Here is an 18,947-nt window from a genome sequence, read left to right on the forward strand (position 1 = left end):
ATACTTAATGTGACATTTACCAGGTGAAGTCAACTCATCAGTGCTGTCCTCTGGGAAAACTAATTATTGGTGACATTAATGTTAATCCTAATGTGTCCTGTACTGCAGTTTCTAGTAATTTACCAACTGAAACAGCAAAAATATATCTGCATGAACTTATACTAGCCTGGTTGATTTTATCACAGTAACGAGCTCAATATGTCGGCCTCACAACGGTCTTAAAGGGATACTTCACTCATTTACATTAAGCTTTGTATCATTAGAAACCTGGTAGTATTTTTGAATGGTCGTGCATCCCGCCCTCATTTTCCCCTGAGATGGGAAATCTTTGTATTTCTGAGTCTGAAAAGGAGCTTCCAGTGATGCAAAAATCGTAATTTTGCGTCACTGGAAGCTGTTGCGGTTAGCGGGGTGAAACTGCAAAACTAGTTCCTCATATTTTCCACCACTGAAGCTACAGACCAATCACAGATCAATGGGTGGGAACTCACTGCTCACTCACAGCTGCTTAAAAAACAAAATGACAGAGTGTCACTATAATTTAAAAAAAGCATTTCAGTTTTTAATTTATTCTGTAAATGATGATCAGGTGAAACCCTTCTTGCCTATAACAGATCAAAACATTTTGATATATTACAGCAAGCAACCTTAAAGGCAGGGTTGGTCATTTTTGAAAACCAGCATGATTTTGAAAGTAGCATTCCCTCAGTGCTACGTCTGCACCCGCCCCCTCCCCTATGTGCTCCCTCAAAAGCCACGCCCCCTCACTGACATGCACAAGCGCCGTTGGTCCAGAAGCGGACCTCAGCTCATGCTTTGATTGTGGGCTCGTGCATGCATGAGGTAGAGAGCGAGCAGGGAGACAGGGAGGCGTCTGATTGGTTCATCAGATTGGTACTTCGTGGCAGACATTGGTGGAAGTTTTTACAGACAATTGATACAGATGACAGATTTTCTTCGTTCCTTTTTCAGAGAACTTGAGTTATTAATTTCTGTCAGGACCTAAAGACAATTTCAACCAAAATCTTAAAAAGTAGATCTGGAGAAAAAATACCAACCCCACCTTTAAACAGTTTCACTGCTCAGGATTATTTAGAAAACAAGATGTAGTGGGTGTCAGGCTCTTTGAAAGGTGACCGTCATACATTCAAATGTCTTACTGACTGAGACAGAAAATAACAAAGGTGTGCTGTGCTTTATCAGGTTCAGAAACATCAACTTTTATTGTCGGTCATAAAACAGAACATAGGTCAAAAATCATGTAATGCACACATTTCAGAGACAGAAGAGTCAGGTACAGAATCCAGTCAGAGAAAAGAAACAGGCAGGTTGCCTTGGACTTTGATCCCGGTGTTATCCTGTGATTGGTTCGGCAAAAGACAGCCTCACAACTGTCCAATCGGCATCCTCTGACTCCACCGACAGGCATTCGGATGGTTGCTGTTATTAAAGACGGAAGGCCCTGACCAGCTTGTAACGTTATCCAGATGTTATCTGGATAAGCTAAGCCTAATGTATTTAAGATGACAGGCTGACCTCTGGTTCCTCTCACTGCAGCTCACCACAGATTTACAGCTTTCTTCAGACTGCATTCTGTACTTGACGTCTTTTTAACTGCAGAATATTGTTGGAGTGCATTGTGGGAGAACGAGGGACTGCTCTGTAAGGGAACAGTCAGATAAATGTGTGTATGCACACGTGAATGTGTCACACACTTTGTTGTGGGTTGTAAACAGCTCAACAAAAGGCTGCTCATACTGAAACGTATCCTCCTGCCCATCTTCCCCTCTCTATCCGTCTCCGTGTGCCTCTCCAGAGCTCCTGACAATAAAACCTGTTTTTAACAGGTACTTTATTTATAGTATCTATAAAAAGATTTACTGCTCAATTAATCACTCAAAGTCAGTGTGCGGTGATTAATCGAGCAACAAACGTAGTTTTTTATGGACACTGTTTTTGCTTTACCTTGATTTGAGGCTGCAGCAGTGGACACTCCTCTCATCACATGATCCATAAATCTGCTCTTAACACAACGTGTCGTTTGTCCCTGTTGTGTCCGCAGTTGTGTGTCATCCTGGAGCCCATGCAGGAGCTCATGTCGCGGCACAAGACCTACAACCTCAGCCCCCGGGACTGTCTCAAGACATGCCTATTCCAGAAATGGCAGAGAATGGTAGCTCCACCAGGTAACTATCTTTGACTGCGTCCTGGAAAATATATTTACTCTTGTTTTTTTTTTTCTTTTAAAGTACAACCCGGAACCTTTTGTGTGGCATCATCAAATAAGTTTGAAACCTGGTTGCAGGCGTAAATGTTTCTGGATCTGACAACCAGTCAGAGCTGACTGGTGACGCATAGCGCTAGGCCGCTAGGCTATGTAGCTAGTTTTCAACGGGGTCAGCACTATGTTCCCACAGCCCAGTGGTCCCACATTTCTAAGAATTTTCTCAAAATTAGGCCCTATGTTCCCACAGGGTAAGGGTTAGGGTAAGTTACCCTAACTGATACAAATTTATGAAAAAGGAAACGTGGGAACATAGGGTCTAATTTTGGAAAACATTTTTAGAAATGTGGGAACATAGGCACGCTCCCGTTTCAACATGCAAATTATACATGATATCAAAGCCATCACTTTCCATTTGAAGGTCAAATGAACGACAGTTATTTTAATACTGACACGACAGCTTCTTCTGAAGGTTCAGCAGCGGCCATCTTTTGTGTTTACAAAAATACTTCCCAGTGCTTAAACTCCCAACCCCGACAAGGACAAGGTCAACTGAACATCTGTGTAAAGATGCAGGAGCACGTTGAGACATAAGGCTTCTCTGGTTAAAGGTCAGGGTGAATATGAAACGTGCTTTTGAGGTTTTCTATTTGTTAAGATTATCAGGTAACTTCAGGGTACACCTGCTTCTCCGAACACGACGGAGAAATGAATTGAATAGGTAGTTCTCATCCCAAAATGGGATTAAATCTGGTTTGAGTAAGTGACAACAGAATATAGTTGACATTTGTGTGTTCATCGTTTCCTTCGCTGAAGCTTAAGTGACTTCTTCTCCGTCGCTCACCTTGGACGCACGTGAATATTTCTCCTCACTCTGTGTTTTTATTGCGTCATTTACGTTTCCAAATGTGCCATTATATGTGTTAATCCCTTAAATATGTTTTGCCTGTCAGGTATGTGAAATTAATCAGAATTCAGGGCTGCCTCTTGAATCTCAACCTCAACCAATCTCGACGGGCCTCTCAGCTTTCTATGATTGATGTTTTAAGGGCGGTTTCAGAAAAAAAGTAGCGGGCTTAAATTGGCTGTTCGGTCTTAAGCCGTAAAGAGAAAGAGTAAGCCAATGAGGTTTTTTTTTTTTTTTGGACACATCGGGAGTGGCTGCAAATTACAGCAATGCTTAGCGAGGCGTGACGAGATGTCTTTAAAAACCAACACCAGTCAAAAAGCCTTTGACTCAGACCTGTGTAACTTTAATTAAGAGTGCCGGCTGTAATCAGACGAGTAGATCCAGCTCCCCGGCCAGCGGCTCCCCAGTGTCGACGACGCTCTTCAAAGAAAAGAAAAAAAAAAACATGGAAAGCATTTTATGAATATAAAGTCTGAGGGGAGACGAGAGCACTTGTATTGATGATTAATTGTGCACAGAGAGCTGAGCTTTGTACCAAATCATATATAGGGGATGTAGATTTAATGCACATATATGTAAGATTCATGAGGTAGCTGAAGTAGTTACGCATTTTATTCACTTTAATATAAAGCTAAAGTTAAGATCCTTAACTTTTAAAACCTATTTTACTTTTTTCTCCTCTTTGCTTCTTCAATCCAACGAAGACTGTTTTTCCTCTTTGAATGTCGTCGGTCTATATTTGGACATGAACTTAGCGGTTTAAGCTGGAATTGCGTTTTTTTCCTTATTGGTGCCGTGTCATTCCCCCTTTCCTGCAATTCTTCTCACACTTGGCAACTGGTTGGGATTCAGCCAGGAAGGAAGCCACAGGCACATTTATGCTCTGATAAGTCCTTTTGGTGGAAATGGAAGTGATTTTAGTGCGTCACCAGCTCGGCATTGAAGGAAACCAGTCCGACAACAGAAGTGATTGTTTCTGACAGTAGGGCCTGTTTTCTGTGTGTGTGTGTGTGTGTGTGTGTGTGTGTGTGTGTGTGTGTGTGTGTGTGTGTGTGTGTGTTTGTGTGTGTGCGCACTTCTGTCAAAGTCAGGAATCAAACAGAGAAAAGATACCGATAAAAATCCCCCCTTATTCTTTTGGTTTTACAGTTTGAGTTTTGTTTGTATCACGAGTCGCCGGCTTGTCGTAACTGGATATAAAAGCATCTCCCTGGGTGTGATTAGTAAGAAACCTCGAAAAACTGTATTTTCATTTTCAGGCTTCTGTTTGAAGTTCACAGCTGTGTGTTCTTGCCTCTCTCTCGAGATTAAAGGGAACAATGTTTTTCTTTCTTCATAAGTTACAGAATCATGTATTCATAAATTATGCATTACATAAATTATTTTGTAAACACGAGGAACACCTAGATCTCTACTTAACCTGTTTCAGTACTTAATATCTGTTAATAATGATGTATTCACTTGTGATTTAATTGCACCTTCAGGAATTATGTTTAAGTTATGATTGGAAAACATCTTTTATCTTAGTTTCCCCCCGTGGTGTTGCGTAGCTTCTGTACGGCTCTGAATGTTGAGCTACTTTTCTCTTGTTATCATTTTGGGTCTCATTCTGTCTTAAATACGATCATTTAACCATTTGAACACATTGAATCTAAGTTTTGGCTCCGGTTTTCAGCTGGACACCCACAGAACTTCAAAACGGAAATATTCCCCACAAATCACAAAAAAGGTATCTTCCCTCTTACAGTGTTAAATGTCTGAAGTTCAGTCTGTCTGGTGCTTTCTTGAATGCCGTGAAATACATTTTCTTTTTCTGCACGTTCATAATGGATGCTCAGCTGCATGATTGAAAGAAGACCTTTCACATATGTTTGTGTTTTTCAGTTTCAATGCACCTAACAGAATTCTCACATTCATACTAGAACAATCTTTGGTTATTAATCTAATGTGCAAGACAAGTACAACAAACATGCATTTGCTTTCTGCCTCAGCAAAGCAGTTTTAAGGTCACATATTCTCCTCCTCTTCAAAATAAGTCTCAGAGCTCCTCAAAACATGTGTGTGAAGTGTCTTATTCTAAATCCACTCTGATCCTGCAATTGATCATGTACAGTATATAAACCCCTCTATTTCAGCCCTGCTCAGAACAGGCTGTTTCTGTGTCTGTACCTTTAAATTTGTAAATGAGCTGTGTCTGACCACGCCCCCTCTCTGGAAGGGCTTGGGTGTACTCGGTGCTTTCTCGCTCCATGTCCTATTGTTTACGGTGAGAAGGCAGACTCAGAGGGCAGAACAAACACCTAGCTGTGGGAGTGTCACCCACCTGGGGGAGGGGCTACTGCCCTTTGTGATGTCATGAAGGGAAAATCTCCAAACGGCCTGTTTGAGCACACATTTTCTGAAAAGTGGAGCAGGCAGAAGACGGAGAGGATGGACTTTTCACATCATTGGGGGGTTTGAAGACAGACTAGAGACACATGTTAGAGTTAGAAACACATGGTAAAATGTATCTTTCATAATATGTGACCTTTAAATCAGGCTCATGAGGAATTGGTCAAACAAAATTATGAGCAGATTTACGTTTAGCATCAGGGTCCATTGTTGAGCTAGTGAAACACGGGTCCTGTCTTACTAGTGCATGTCTTGGGAGATGTTTCACCTCTGAAGAAAACAAAGCATGCATCGTTGTAGGCTAGTTGCCCTCGTCTCTGTCTTATTCCGTCTTTTCATGCATGCATGTTTTATAGACATTTTTATCTGCATGTGACGCTGCCTGTCTGAGCCTCTGCTACAGTATGACCTCCCACACCCACACAGCACAACATATCTACACCTTGTCTCCGTCTGTATGCGTTATGCTCTTGGCATTGCCTCTGTTTCTCTTTGCTGGTCGTGCCAAAGCCGAGCCTGCCCGACAGACGACCACCAAGAGGAGGAAACGGAAGAACTCGGCCAGCAGCGCAAACAGCAGCGTGGGAACCACCGCCGGCAAGAAACGCAGCCCCGCCACCAACTTCAGCCTCTCCAGTCAGGTACCTGTAAGCATCAGCTCCATTTCCCTCTTTTATTTTATTTTTTTCTGACTCCACGTGCACATGTTCGCAGGACTACAAAAAGATATTCCTAATGGTATTGCAGCTATTAGGTTTAATTTATTTTAACAAAGGAGGGGGGAAAAAAACACCAGACGGAGAAAGAGAAGGTACAAAAGAAACTCAAGAAGTGAGACAAAAGCAACCTCGAGGGATTTGTGAGAAAACATAACGCCAGAAAAGACAAAGAAAAAAAATACATCAAATATCATAAAAAGTGACCCAAGCGACATTAAAATCATCAAAGCAGGAAGCGGTACAAGAACAGCTAAAGTTACAAACAACAAGAAAAAGGTGAATTTCCCTTTGCTGCAGGTTTCATCATGTGCAGCTTCTTCTCAAGTTTTTCTAACACTTTCTCTGAGTCCATGCACTTCAGAATATGTAAGTTTAAAAAAGACCCAGCTGACCCGTTTGCTCAACCAAGTGGCCGTATAGCCCGGAGGGGCTGGAAGGAAAAAAAAAAGGTTTGAATCTCAGGACCAAATGGGAAAAAATGTGGGTGGGGGAAAGTGACTCTGGGCACCCTCTCTCAGACACCACTGTTGAAAATGCCCTTGACCAAGTCGCTGAACTCCCAAGCTGCCCACAGGACTGGAAGAACAGTTTTGCTTGTACTGCTGCAGCTCTGCATGTCTGCAGCTGTCTGAATGGAAATAAATGCTTTTTAGAAACAAACGAATGAGCTTCACATGTAGTTTAACTGAAGCAGCTTCCTGTTACATTCCCACAGCTGGGGAGGAGAGAGGAAATTAGACACAACAATTTTAATATCATTTACAAACAGTCTGTATTTGGCAATCATCATGTTAGCAAGTGAAAAATAAAACAAAAACAAACAACACCAAAAATCATCACCATGTGTGTACAACCTATCCCACAAGTTTTATTTTACATAATTGTGTTACTATTCTGTCCTCCATGTTTTTCTTTTTGTCCTGTTTGCTCATTTTGTCCCTCTTTCTAATTCATTCATTTTATTTACTGACCCTTTTCCTTTTGTTTTGTTTGTTTGTTTGTTTTTGTCTAAATCTGCTTGCAAAACTGTATCGTACCACAGTTCCCCCTCTTTTTTTTTAATGGTGTAAGTGTGTGTATGCACGTTTTGGTGAGTAAAAGTTAAAAAAAAACAGCAGCTGGGGAAAAGTTTCCAATGACTGCATGGTGGTCAAAGTGACACATTTGTAAACTACACAGGTTTGGAGTAAATGTTTGATATCCTGTCACAAGAACAAGAGCTTAGCTGCTTTGGTTTTTGAGTCTGATAAATTCATTAGTTTTCAGCGCTATAAAGAAATTAGGATAATAATCTACAGTTGAAGGTTCCTGGTTCACCGTACTGACTCCTGCCCTGTTGATGTTCTTTTAAAATATATATATATATATGACATTTTGTGGCCAGCAGGGGGCGACTCCACTGGCTGCCAAAATAACTCTGTAGCTGTTTTCACACATGCACTCCTGAAGATTTGTAGATAATTTCAGGACATCCTGTCCCTGTGATCTTCCTGAGTTCGCACAGCGGGAAGTTTTCCCTGTCGGCTAAAAGGGGAAGGAATTCTCAGGAGGCAAGACAATGTGTAAAAAAAGACGCGGACGTACTCACAGTGTCAACTAACGAGTAGAGGAGGAGATAACGGTGAGCAGAAATATGAAGCAGCTTCATCACGCGCACAAAGGTGACACCGGTAGCGTCATGAAATAGTCTTCCTGCTGTGTTCACTCATCAGCTCACCCCAAACATCACACAGACATTTTACTGGGAGGCTGGCAGGAAAATGTTAGAGGTGAAAAGTTCTGCAGTTTGCATTCAAACATGCGGCTCACCACCAAAATGTTGGGAAATCTCTGGCAGTTCCGGCATGTGTGAAAACACCATGATTGTATAAGATATGATAATCCTTTACTGATCCCTGAGGGGAGAGATTCAGGTGTCGCAGCATCATAAAGACAAAAATAAGCCAAGTGAATAAATACCCCAAATCAAAACAAAAAAAAAGGCATTATAACTGATATGAAAATTATAATATGGCCACACAAAACTATACCAGACGGTTTGAGACATGTGAGAGAGGATCATGTTAAAGTGACATGGTAGGATTAAAAGCAGTAGAGTTATAGAATCAGCAGTTTATGTAAATCATAATTTTTCTAATGATTTTATTGTTTGAATCTTTAGTTTTAAATCTTCTGCTGTTCTGAATGTTTCTATAAATATACAATAAAATGCTTCAAAAGTCAATAGAAGTGGGGTGCTGGTGGAACAGTGGTTAGTGCGCGCGCCCCATGTACCGAGGCTATAGTCCTCCGAGCGGGCGGCCCAGGCTCGAACCCAGCCTGTGGCTCCTTTCCTGCATGTCATTCCTTACTCTCTCTCCCCCATTTCTGACTCTATCCACTGTCCTATCGCTCAATTAAAGGCACAAAAAGCCCAAAAATAAATATTTTACTTTTTTTTTTAAAAAGTCACTAGAGGTGTCCCAATGATCCAACCTGTTTTCCAAAGTTGCTCCCTTCTCACTGAAAAAAAAAAACAGGAAACCAGCAGCCCACACACTGTTGGAGTGATATTCTGGCGTGCACAGCTGCCTTTAAAATCTTTCACAAAGCAGCTTCAGTGATAAAGCGGTTTATTTCAGTTCAATGCAAACCAGCAAATACCTGAAAAAACAAGACGAGTATAACAGTGAATTTTTTTTATTGATCTTAACATGCAGAGACAGTAGCCTGTCTGAAAACAAGATTTAAAAAAAAAAAAAATCCCCAGCTCCCTGACTCATGTGCACGCTGTGTTTCAGAGTATGAATGTCTGATTTGGCTGCATGTCTCCATAATAGACCACTTGACATAGTTAGAGGTTAAATAGCCTCTTGCACAGCTGACTATTACACCACATGCTGCACAATCCCCCTCCAGGACTTAATGCACTTCCGAGTGTATGTTTTTTTTTTCCGGCACAGACTCGACTTCCATACGCTGATTACTGATTACACATATTCTGTATTATATTTACACGACTGCATTCTCCTCACTCTCCTGTAGAGGCGCTGCTGTTTTCACATGCAGGTCATTCTAGTTCAGCTAAAAGTGAGCTGATACTGAAAAGGGGGTTGCAGGTTTGGATTCTGCATAATGGGGTATTTAAAAGGTGCTGATGCGTTTGTATTCAAACTACATGTGAAGCGTAGCAGCAATGTTCCCGTTATCTTATGATTTTAAACAACTTATTCGATTCTCCTTCAACATTTTTAGATAGCTGCTGCCTTTGTGTTGCCCCCCATGTGTTATCTGAAGGGTATAGAGCGCGGGTTCCCGACCTTTTTCACTCCACGGACCAGACAGTCATATTTCCGACGTACCGACCGGGTGGGGGGGGATTATTTAAACCTTATGGCCATTTCCTTCTGATGTCATGTTCAGATACGCTGAACGCTCTGCCAAAGAAAGGCGACTGATCCAACCTTCACAACAGGGTCCTAAGACGCTGACTAGACTCTTCTCCTCTGTCGCCCCCCGGTGGTGGAATGAACTTCCAAACTCCATTGGATCTGCAGAGTCCCTCTGCACCTTTAAGAAAAAGCTAAAGACCCAGCTCTTTCATGAATACCTACTAACTTAATGATGATGGTCTCCATATTATTGATGATGATGATGGTAGTGACGATGGTTTTTGTTTGATAACGACGACTTATAAGATGGTTTCTATACTGATTAGAGCTCTCAAGAACTGCCCTCAATGTTGTGCTTTGCCTCTGGTCACTTCCTGTCAGCACCTGTGTGTCCAATCAGACTCAAAGCTGATCGTTTGCTCTTACTGACATTGTTCCCTTTTTTCTAGATCCTTGCTTGTGTTGTTCTGACTCTCTGATGTACGTCGCTTTGGATAAAAGCGTCTGCTGAGTGAATTGTAAAATTGTAGAATTGTAGCAGATATTAAAAGCCTAACGCAACCCGAACTACTGCAGAAAACACCTCAAAAATCAAAACTCAACCCGCCATCAGTGTGAGCCCTGAGCCCATTTTTCTGGCGCCAATGTGGTCAAAGCGTGGCGTTATGTGTGTGAATGACAGGCGCAGTGTGTTTCTAACATCCAGTCTTCATGTAGTCATCGTATTTTATGTTTTATGTAGATTTTTCTTCTTAGTGTCTTCACTATCCTCACTGTCCATGAGCCTTTTTTCAGCAGCCCCAGGAAAAAAAATCGTGTTAATCGTCGTATGATGTTATCATGTGTCCTCCTCTCTAGCTTACTGACTGAAAGTGTCCTCTCTCCCCGCTTGGCTCCATACGCAGCTTTGACCCACATGTGACCTAATCAGTCAAATGTTTTTTACCTTCATATTTAAACTTTTACTTCAAAAAAATTGTAAAAATATTGTTAATTTTACCTTTGAATTAAATAATGTGCCTTGTGTTAGGTGATAAAAGGTTGTCCTTTTCCAGGAAAATAAGCAAGAACACTCATTGCAGTAGGCTACATATATGGAAATCACATCCACCCTCTTGCTTCCGACTGTGTTTCCGCGGCCCAGTTAGAAACGGCCCAAGTTCCCAGTACCTGTCAGAGGCCCGGTGGTTGGGCTCCTCTGGTTTAAAGTGTAGGACTGTTAACACAAGAAACTAGAGTCCTGCATGTTGTCAGGTTAAAGCAACCAAAGTGATAAAGGTTTTGGTTTTGAGATAATGTTTTCCAACAAGATGTTTTTTTTCAGTGTTCGACCATAAACATCAAACTTTCAACTTTATAAAAAAAAGTAATCAACTAAACGAGACCAACAAAAGAGATTCAAGCTGAAGTTTCAGTTCTCAGTTGATAATGCCAGGAAAAAAAACCCTGAGAACATGTTTAAGACTTGGCCAATATAACGAGTGTTTTCACATTATTTGATGTGATTTTGTTATAAATAAGTAATCTATATTCAGGGTTCAGGATTGAATGTAAAGAATCAAAGTAGAGGCAACATGTCCCATTTGGATCAATCCTTCTGATACATTTAGGAATAGTTTCTCTAATTTTTAAACTAGGTTGGAGTTTTTTTATCTGCTCTGGAAAACTTATTTCCCCGTCTTCTCTTTACTGTATTTCTAAATATAGACACACACACATATGCGCTGTACAGTCCCCGGTTTGCTGTCTCGTCACCTCCCCAGATCTGTTCTCCTCTCCTCTGCTCTCCTCCGTCTTTTACCTCCTTCTCTACGTCTCACACATATATAATGTACGTCACACACACACACACACACACACACACACACACACAATGGGGGGTGCAATTGTTTTCTCTCTAGAAGGCAGTTTGGCTCTGTGCCAGCTCTCATTATCACCGATATCTGTATACACACTGTCCACCCCCAGCTCCTTCCCCTGTCACATGCACGCACTCTACACCATCACCGCCCCTCTTTCCCTCCCCACCACCATCACCACCACCACCTTCCCACCCACACACACACACACACACACACACACACACACACACACACACACACACACACACACACACGCCTTGCATTGACGCGCCTCTTAAAGACTGGCAGCGTTGGCTGGTTACATGCTGGTTACATATGTTGCGCGCCTGCTGTCTTTGTCTGAGAAGTTGTTCGTTTGTGGCTGAGCACGAGCCTACGTGAGCCCAATGACAATAAGGAGTGGACCCTTCGTGAGGGGAGGTGGGGGTTTACCAGCGGCTGAAGGAGAGAGGGGTGCAGGGAGAGAGGAGGGGGGGCGCTAATAGAATGAACAACACTGACCTCTAGTGGCCTGAATGAAGTGTTCAGCGTGTTTCTTTAACAAAGCAGGCTTCCAGCAGCAGGTTTTTCTAAATTTTATTTGAAGGATGTATTTAAAGCACATCCTGGAATAAACCTTTAATACATAATTAAGCTGGTAGACCACATATTAAAGATCATTATGCATCCATGCAAAGCTTAAATAACGCCTGAGTGACAGTCAAAGCCATCCTTAAATTCATGCAGTTATTTGTTTATGTTGCACACTCGCTGAACAACTTTTTTTAAGCAGTTATGTTTACAAAAAATAATTTCGAGTTTTTATTTTACCCCTTTAGAGAAGCTAAGTATTTTTTTTCTACATGTCTTTTAGTAAACAGATCCCACTCAAAGACCAAAACTAGTGCTCCAAACAAAGATTATTTTCCTCCATCTTCCAAATCTCAAAATAATAACCGTAATAGTTTTATTCAGTGAACCCACAGATAAGCTAAGCTAACTTTGTCTGTACCCGGAGGTAGAGGGAGTCGACAGCACAGGAACAACAGTGTTCAATACTGAAAGAAAAACCTCTTAGTAAACAAGATCAAATAAGCCACCAGTAAGATCAGGGAGAATAACAAGAAGATAAAAATAATCAATGATCAATTAGTAAAAACGAGATAAAGGAAAACAAGAGAAAATGTGCAGAGATCAATAAATAGTACTAAATAGTAGAATTTTGATCCCTGCTGTATTGTTTGGTCTTGTTCATCTCACTAATGGCTGCTGGGAAAAAGCTATTTTTTGTATCGCTTGGTTTTACAAGATGGTACTTTATACCTCCGCCCAGACGGGAGCGGCTGAAATTCAACATAAACAAAAAAAAATCACCCCAAAAAAAAAAGGTGAATATTTACATTTATGAAGCTGAAATCAGAGAAATCTTCTGTTGAAAACGGACTCAGACAAGTGATTGTTGATCGGTGTAGTGGGTGATTAATTAAGATGTTTTTATGAAGTGATAGTTGCAGGATGAAGCGCGCCGTTGTACATGATATGTTTCTTTGTTAATATGAAATATGTCATTCCAACATTCACCGTCCTGCTGTCTCCAAAACTCAACTGAACACCTGTGGTGTCGTATTTCACCACAGGAAGTAGTTCCCAATGACTTAAAATAAAAGATTTTTAACAATGACAGACAGAATGTATTTTCACTGGAATTAAAGTATTTAAACAATATTACCTTCAAAGTTTTATTTAACGATGTTAGCAGTGAGTTAGCCCCAAACAAACAATCATTTAACTGAAGTTCCTGCATGTGTGAATTTCTCTGAGTTAGTTCAAAGTTAAGGATGGATGATAAGTCCTGATTTTTTTATGCCGCTTTTACAACCATGCTTTTTCTAAGCTAACCTTGTCCTTACTAGATCTCTCCGCCCTCATCTTTAAATTCCCACCTGTTGTCTCGGATGCCAAGCTACTAGCTGCTAATCTCTGTAAAAAAATTAATAAATAAATAAATAAATGCTAATGACACCGCTCAGTGAATGAGGGGAGAGGCGTTCAGCGTTGCGTCACCTCATTCAAAGCCTCACCGCTTAGCTTAGCTTTAGCTTAGCACTGAAGCTAACTCTTAACGAGATGAGTAGAAGAGTAGACAGTATTAATTAGCTCGCAATTAGCGCTCCCCAGCCACTGACTCGCCACCAGCTGTTATCGTCTGAGGGAGTTTTTTTGGGGGGGCCTTAAAATTGGCCAGAGGAAGGTTGACAGGCCTCCTCACAGGAACAGATGGTGAATGCAAGGCTTGTTGGCAATCAGCACGTTTTTTTAGATAATGACTTAATTAGCTATGCAAATTGACAAATCAGTGTGGATATTGTCATTTAGTTGAAAAGCTCACCTAAATTAATTAGCCTGATTAAGGCATAGTGGGGTGTAGAAGTGGTCGCTAGGGGGGCTTTGGGGATAAATAAACCGCCTCTCCCGCTTCTCGCGCTCTTCATCCAAGAGTGTGTTTAAAGTTTGTCTAGTTTTGTTTGTTTGTTTACATGAACGCGTCTTGAATCTGATCATGCATGTTTGTTTATCTCTGGATCTTAGTGTGTGTGTGTGTGTGTGTGTGTTGATTCATTTTGTGAATGCTGGTTTGCGCTCAAGTGCTTTTGTCTGTGTTTGTGGGAAGGTGTGATTGTACAGTAGGCTAATCTGGGTTTGTGTGTCAGTGCATGTGCTTGTTTGTCTCTGCTGTGTGTTTGTGTGTGTGTGTGTGTGTGTGTGTGCGTGCGTGCGTGTGTGTGTGTGTGTGTGTGTGTGTGTGTGTGTGTGTGTGGCAGAGAGGAGCGAGATCTCCCAAGCCAGGCAGCGTTGACACACATGGCCAGTGAAGCGTGCGCTCCATTTAACTGTACAGCTTCTTTCCCAGTTTACTGTGGGCGGTGCTGGAGCAGAAAGATGCTTAGGCAGTCAGAGGACGACTTAGCACACACACACACACACACACACACACACACACACACACACACACACACACACACACACACACACACACACACACACACACACAACACAAACAGTCATGATTCCGAGCATATTGATCAATGTTTGGATACACAAATTACACTCACAGTGATTATTTGTCAGCAGATTAACTGACTGTAGAAGAATTTGCTTCTGAACAGTTATGGTGGCGTCCCCCTTCATAAGAATCATTTACATTCCTTCACATCATGAGAGTCTCTGGTATAGCGCAGGGTAACGGGATAAATCTCTCTCTTTCCCTCCCCTGACCCGCTGCGAGAAGGCCATCTCTGTGAAATATGTCTTACATGATGAGTATTGATTAGGGCGGGAACGGAGCGCTGGGGGAATCTGCTTTCAGCACGGGGAGGTTTCATTTGCACAGAGAGCTCCGAGAGGGGATCGCTGGACTGAACACACACATAAACGCTCCAAAACACACACACACACCTTGTGTTATTCCAATCGCATGCAGGGGGTCTGTTGTTGAAGTAAGGAAACACACACCGAAAACATCGCAGGGGGGCATTCAGGCGCTCTTTGCTCAGTTTGAAAACTGAAAACATGTGGTGAACACACACACACAGATAGATCCTTAAAGGCATCAGGGTCTTGTAAATGTTTGACCTTGTCCTATTTTTAAACCCTCCTGTTTTTGTGCTAAAAAATTATGCAAAGCAGCTGCCATGCATATTCATGTTCCTGGAGTAAATGTTATCAGGTCTTTTTTTTTTTTTGGTGCATGTGCCTTAACTTGGTATTCAAACGGTGCTTTGGTCTCAGAATCAGATGAAACAGATATGGATTCATTTCTTCTTTGGTGATTTTTTGTATCACTTTAGCATGCTAATGTTGGAATCGGCCCCGAGGCTAAAAAAAACGGACAGTCGTGTGCAAAACTTAAAAAACACATCACAGAAGCCTATCTGTGCACGAGTTTCACAGAGACTGTTTTAAAGATATTTAAACAGCGAGATATTCGTTAATTAGCATGTGTGCTGCTGACCAACATGATGATTCTCTGCATAGTTTGTTTTATTAATGTGTCCGGTTAGCAGCAAAAGAAATATTCAATATAATCTGAAAGATGATTAAAATGATTTTTGGGGATACATTTTCACTTTGGACGACTTTTTTCTTTTACACACACTAAAATAAGGATCATGTTTGAATACTCGTACATATTTTTGCGTGGTTAAAAACCCCATTAAAGGCTTTATATGTGATTTTTCACACTTAAATATAATATAAATCAAGTATATCCTCTGAAAATAACTCTGTGAGTCATGACTGTCTACAATGGGTGTAACACCCGAGTCCCACTGTCTGTGATGTTTTCAGAGTCCTATCTTCAGTTTGTTTACATCGCCTGGACGGCCGGCTGACTCCTCCCCTCGTGTATAAAAGTTGTTTAATTGAGGGACTAGAGAAAAGAAGAATAACATACTGTACTCACTGTTTAACTGTGTTTCTAGATCACGCTCATTTCAGGTAAATTTACATGCAGTGTGAAGATACGAGCAAAATAAAGATCGCTAGCATTAGCATGCTAACACAACAATGCAGCGCGAGTTGTTTTGGTTTCATGCTGGTGCTCAAGGGTGACATCTGCTGGATCAAAAAATCGCATATAAAGCCTTTAAATGTATGGTGGGCTCAAAAAGATCCAGGTTGTTCAGTTGTTCTTACAAAAATAGAAAAATAAGATGAGGGATAAAAAGTGACAAAAAAAAGACAACTTTTTTAAAAGTGGTGCCACAGAAAACAAAGCTATTTAAAGTCTCTTGTCTTTTTAGTTGATCCATTTTCTCTCCCTGTTTGGCCTCTCTCTCTCTCCAGGACGTGATGGTGGTGGGCGAGCCGACCCTGATGGGCGGCGAGTTCGGGGACGAGGATGAGCGTCTGATCACCCGTCTGGAGAACACACAGTACGACGCCACCAACGGCCTGGACGACGAGGACGACTTCAACGGCTCCCCGGCGCTGGGCAACAACGGCCCCTGGAGCAGCAAACCCCCGGCCGCTCAGGACAGCAAGCCCGAGAGCACGGCGCCCCAAGCCTCTCAGTAAAACAAGAAGAAGAAGAAAGAGAAGAAGAAGAAAAACAACAGATCCTCCTCGGCTCCATGTGGACTGGACTTTTTTAACCTTACCCCCCTTTTTTCCCCTGAGGGCTTCATAACATTGAACCCACTCCTCCCCCGCCCCCCGTCTGCAAACTCTTCACCGGCATGTCCAGCCAAAATATGTCCTCTTCTTCTTCTCTGAATCACTGTAACATCTCAGAGAACATTGAGGTTGGCACAGCAATATCCACATGACACAGACATCAAAATTTGTGTACAAGTCGTATGCAACTGTAATGTAAAAAATAAAAAGGCGAGGCGTCTGCATTTTTTGGGGGGGAGGAATGCAGTGGAAAATCCAGTTCAGATTCTCCTTCCTCGGACCCCTCGGATATACAAACTGCTCGTCTGGTGGAATACAGCAGCTGTGATTGGTTGACCTGCAGGTCACGAGTCATCATGCTGACGGTAGACAGTGAGGAGAGAAAAAAGAAGAATAAAAAAAACAACAAACAAAATGTCTTTAAAAAAAAAAAAAAAAAAAAAGGAAAAGCTCAACCGTGAGAATTCAAGGTGTTTTTTTTAAAAAAACAGCCACTGGAAGCATCTCACCACAGCGGAGACAAATGAAACACTGTTTGAGGGCGAATGCATTTTTTCTTCTAGACTCAGTTTGCTGTTGGTTTTGTTTTCTGCTCTTGCTTTTTTATTTCCATTTCCAATTAAGGGGGAGATAAAGAAATTCTCTACCGCAATGGACTGCGTTCAAACGAGGAAAAAAATTGCGTCCTCGGATTGTTTTTTTTTTCCACATTTAACCGCGTCACAGATTGTGATTTCATGCAAACCAGTTTGATTGTGTTTGTAGTCAATTGGTATTTTTGCTTCTCTCAGAACACCCCGTTTTCTGCAATCACGTTGTAATTTTGCCGTTTAGTAGTGAACTTAACACACATTGATGCGTTAATGCTGATTTTTTTTTTCCTTCTCCCTTCTTGAAAAATTGGACTTCTTTCCCTTTAACGACCTAACTCCCAAACTGATACTAAAAGCCTTTTTCCTGCATGATTTTATAGGATTTTTTATTTTCTTTGATATATGTACTTTTTAAAAAACCATCCGTTGTTTTTCGGGTTCATCAGTTTGGGAACACTGTTAAAAGGTTTGTAGCTCTGTACATAGAGGTGGAATCTATTTTGTCCACTGTAAAATCAGCCACTGAAAAAGCAGTTTGGATATGGCAGCTGTTTTGTTTTGTGCAGGAGACTCAGATTTCTGTCGGGTGGTGTCTGGATGGACTTTGTTTGCCTCCTATGTTTCCCTCTTGAGCTAGTGCAGAACCAAAGCCACAAAGTTAGCCGTCACACGATCACATTTCTTGTGTATTCTGTGACATGACAAGGGAAAACAAAACATTTTTTTAAAAATGACACGCAGATCGAGTCACCTCCACCCCGCAGAAATGCTTTGAGATCCCTGCGTTTGTGTTCACGATTGTTTGAATCGATATTATATCCCTGATCCTCGTTTTTGTTGGACTTTAGTTTGAAAAATGGGCGAGAAGACAGCCACAGACGTCTTTATACAATTGGATCTTATGGGTATTTATTTGTGCATTTGTAAGGAAGCTAACACATTTCTAAATATGTTTGAGCCTAGTATTATTAGACACCATTTGTACATTATATAGCAGAGGTGTTCAGTGTCATATCTGATGTCTGGTATGTATGCTTTACCATTATGTGTGCCAATAAACCGTGCTTACAAAGGAGATCGATTTCATTTGGCTACAGACATCACATGTTTGCATGTACCATTTCTTTATTTCATTTTTAAGTTATGTTTTGGGCCTTTTTTTTCCCCCTTTATGAGATAGGACAGCTGACGAGTGACAGGAATTACGGACTCGAACCCACAGCCACTGCAATGAGGAGTCCAGCCTCCACACAGGACATAACCACTGGGCTATCGGCCTTCCACCAGTTCTTCATTTTGATGTGACACACTAACCTTGTGTCTGTTTAGTTTGAGACGCTATTGGAGAGTTCATTTTTTTACTTTGAAAAACAGGAGCTGACAGAAAACAATATGTTGTGACTTTTCTCATCTGATTAGAGATTCTAATTTAGTCTTTTCCGGCAAGTTTAAAATCACTAAGAACGCTCAGAAGAAATGGAAATGTTAAAACGTACAAAACCAAAACAACTGGACTCTATGGAGAGAGAGAGACTACGTTGCCATGACAGTAAGATTTTCTGCTAACAAAAGTGGATTTGATTGTTTTTTTGTGACATGGGAATAGGGTACAGTTTCATTATCATCCATGTCACTAAAAAAAGGTTTCAGTGCAACGTTCATTTCTCAGAGTGTATCTATACTCGTTCTTGTTCCAGATGCTAACAGGTGACAGGAGGTGATT

At 41.4% G+C, this 18,947-nt stretch overlaps 1 protein-coding gene across 2 annotated transcripts in view; it reads left to right on the forward strand.

Annotated features, from left to right (window-relative positions):
* The window catches only part of ldb2a (LIM domain binding 2a), a 117,683-nt gene extending 99,384 nt beyond the window's left edge, over nucleotides 1–18,299 (forward strand). Inside the window, exons 6-9 of one of the 2 annotated variants that reach the window (XM_061047606.1) lie at nucleotides 2,063–2,186; nucleotides 4,810–4,863; nucleotides 6,036–6,172; nucleotides 16,302–18,299. In XM_061047606.1, the coding sequence (XP_060903589.1) occupies nucleotides 2,063–2,186; nucleotides 4,810–4,863; nucleotides 6,036–6,172; nucleotides 16,302–16,532 (546 nt within the window). In that variant the 3' untranslated portion in view covers nucleotides 16,533–18,299. The remainder of the gene's footprint in view (nucleotides 1–2,062; nucleotides 2,187–4,809; nucleotides 4,864–6,035; nucleotides 6,173–16,301) is intronic. The other variant, XM_061047607.1, reaches the window with a different exon arrangement.
* Nucleotides 18,300–18,947: the final 648 nt, after the last annotated feature.

The sequence above is a fragment of the Labrus mixtus genome, chromosome 10, assembly GCF_963584025.1.
Source record: "Labrus mixtus chromosome 10, fLabMix1.1, whole genome shotgun sequence".
Lineage (NCBI taxonomy): Eukaryota > Metazoa > Chordata > Actinopteri > Labriformes > Labridae > Labrus > Labrus mixtus.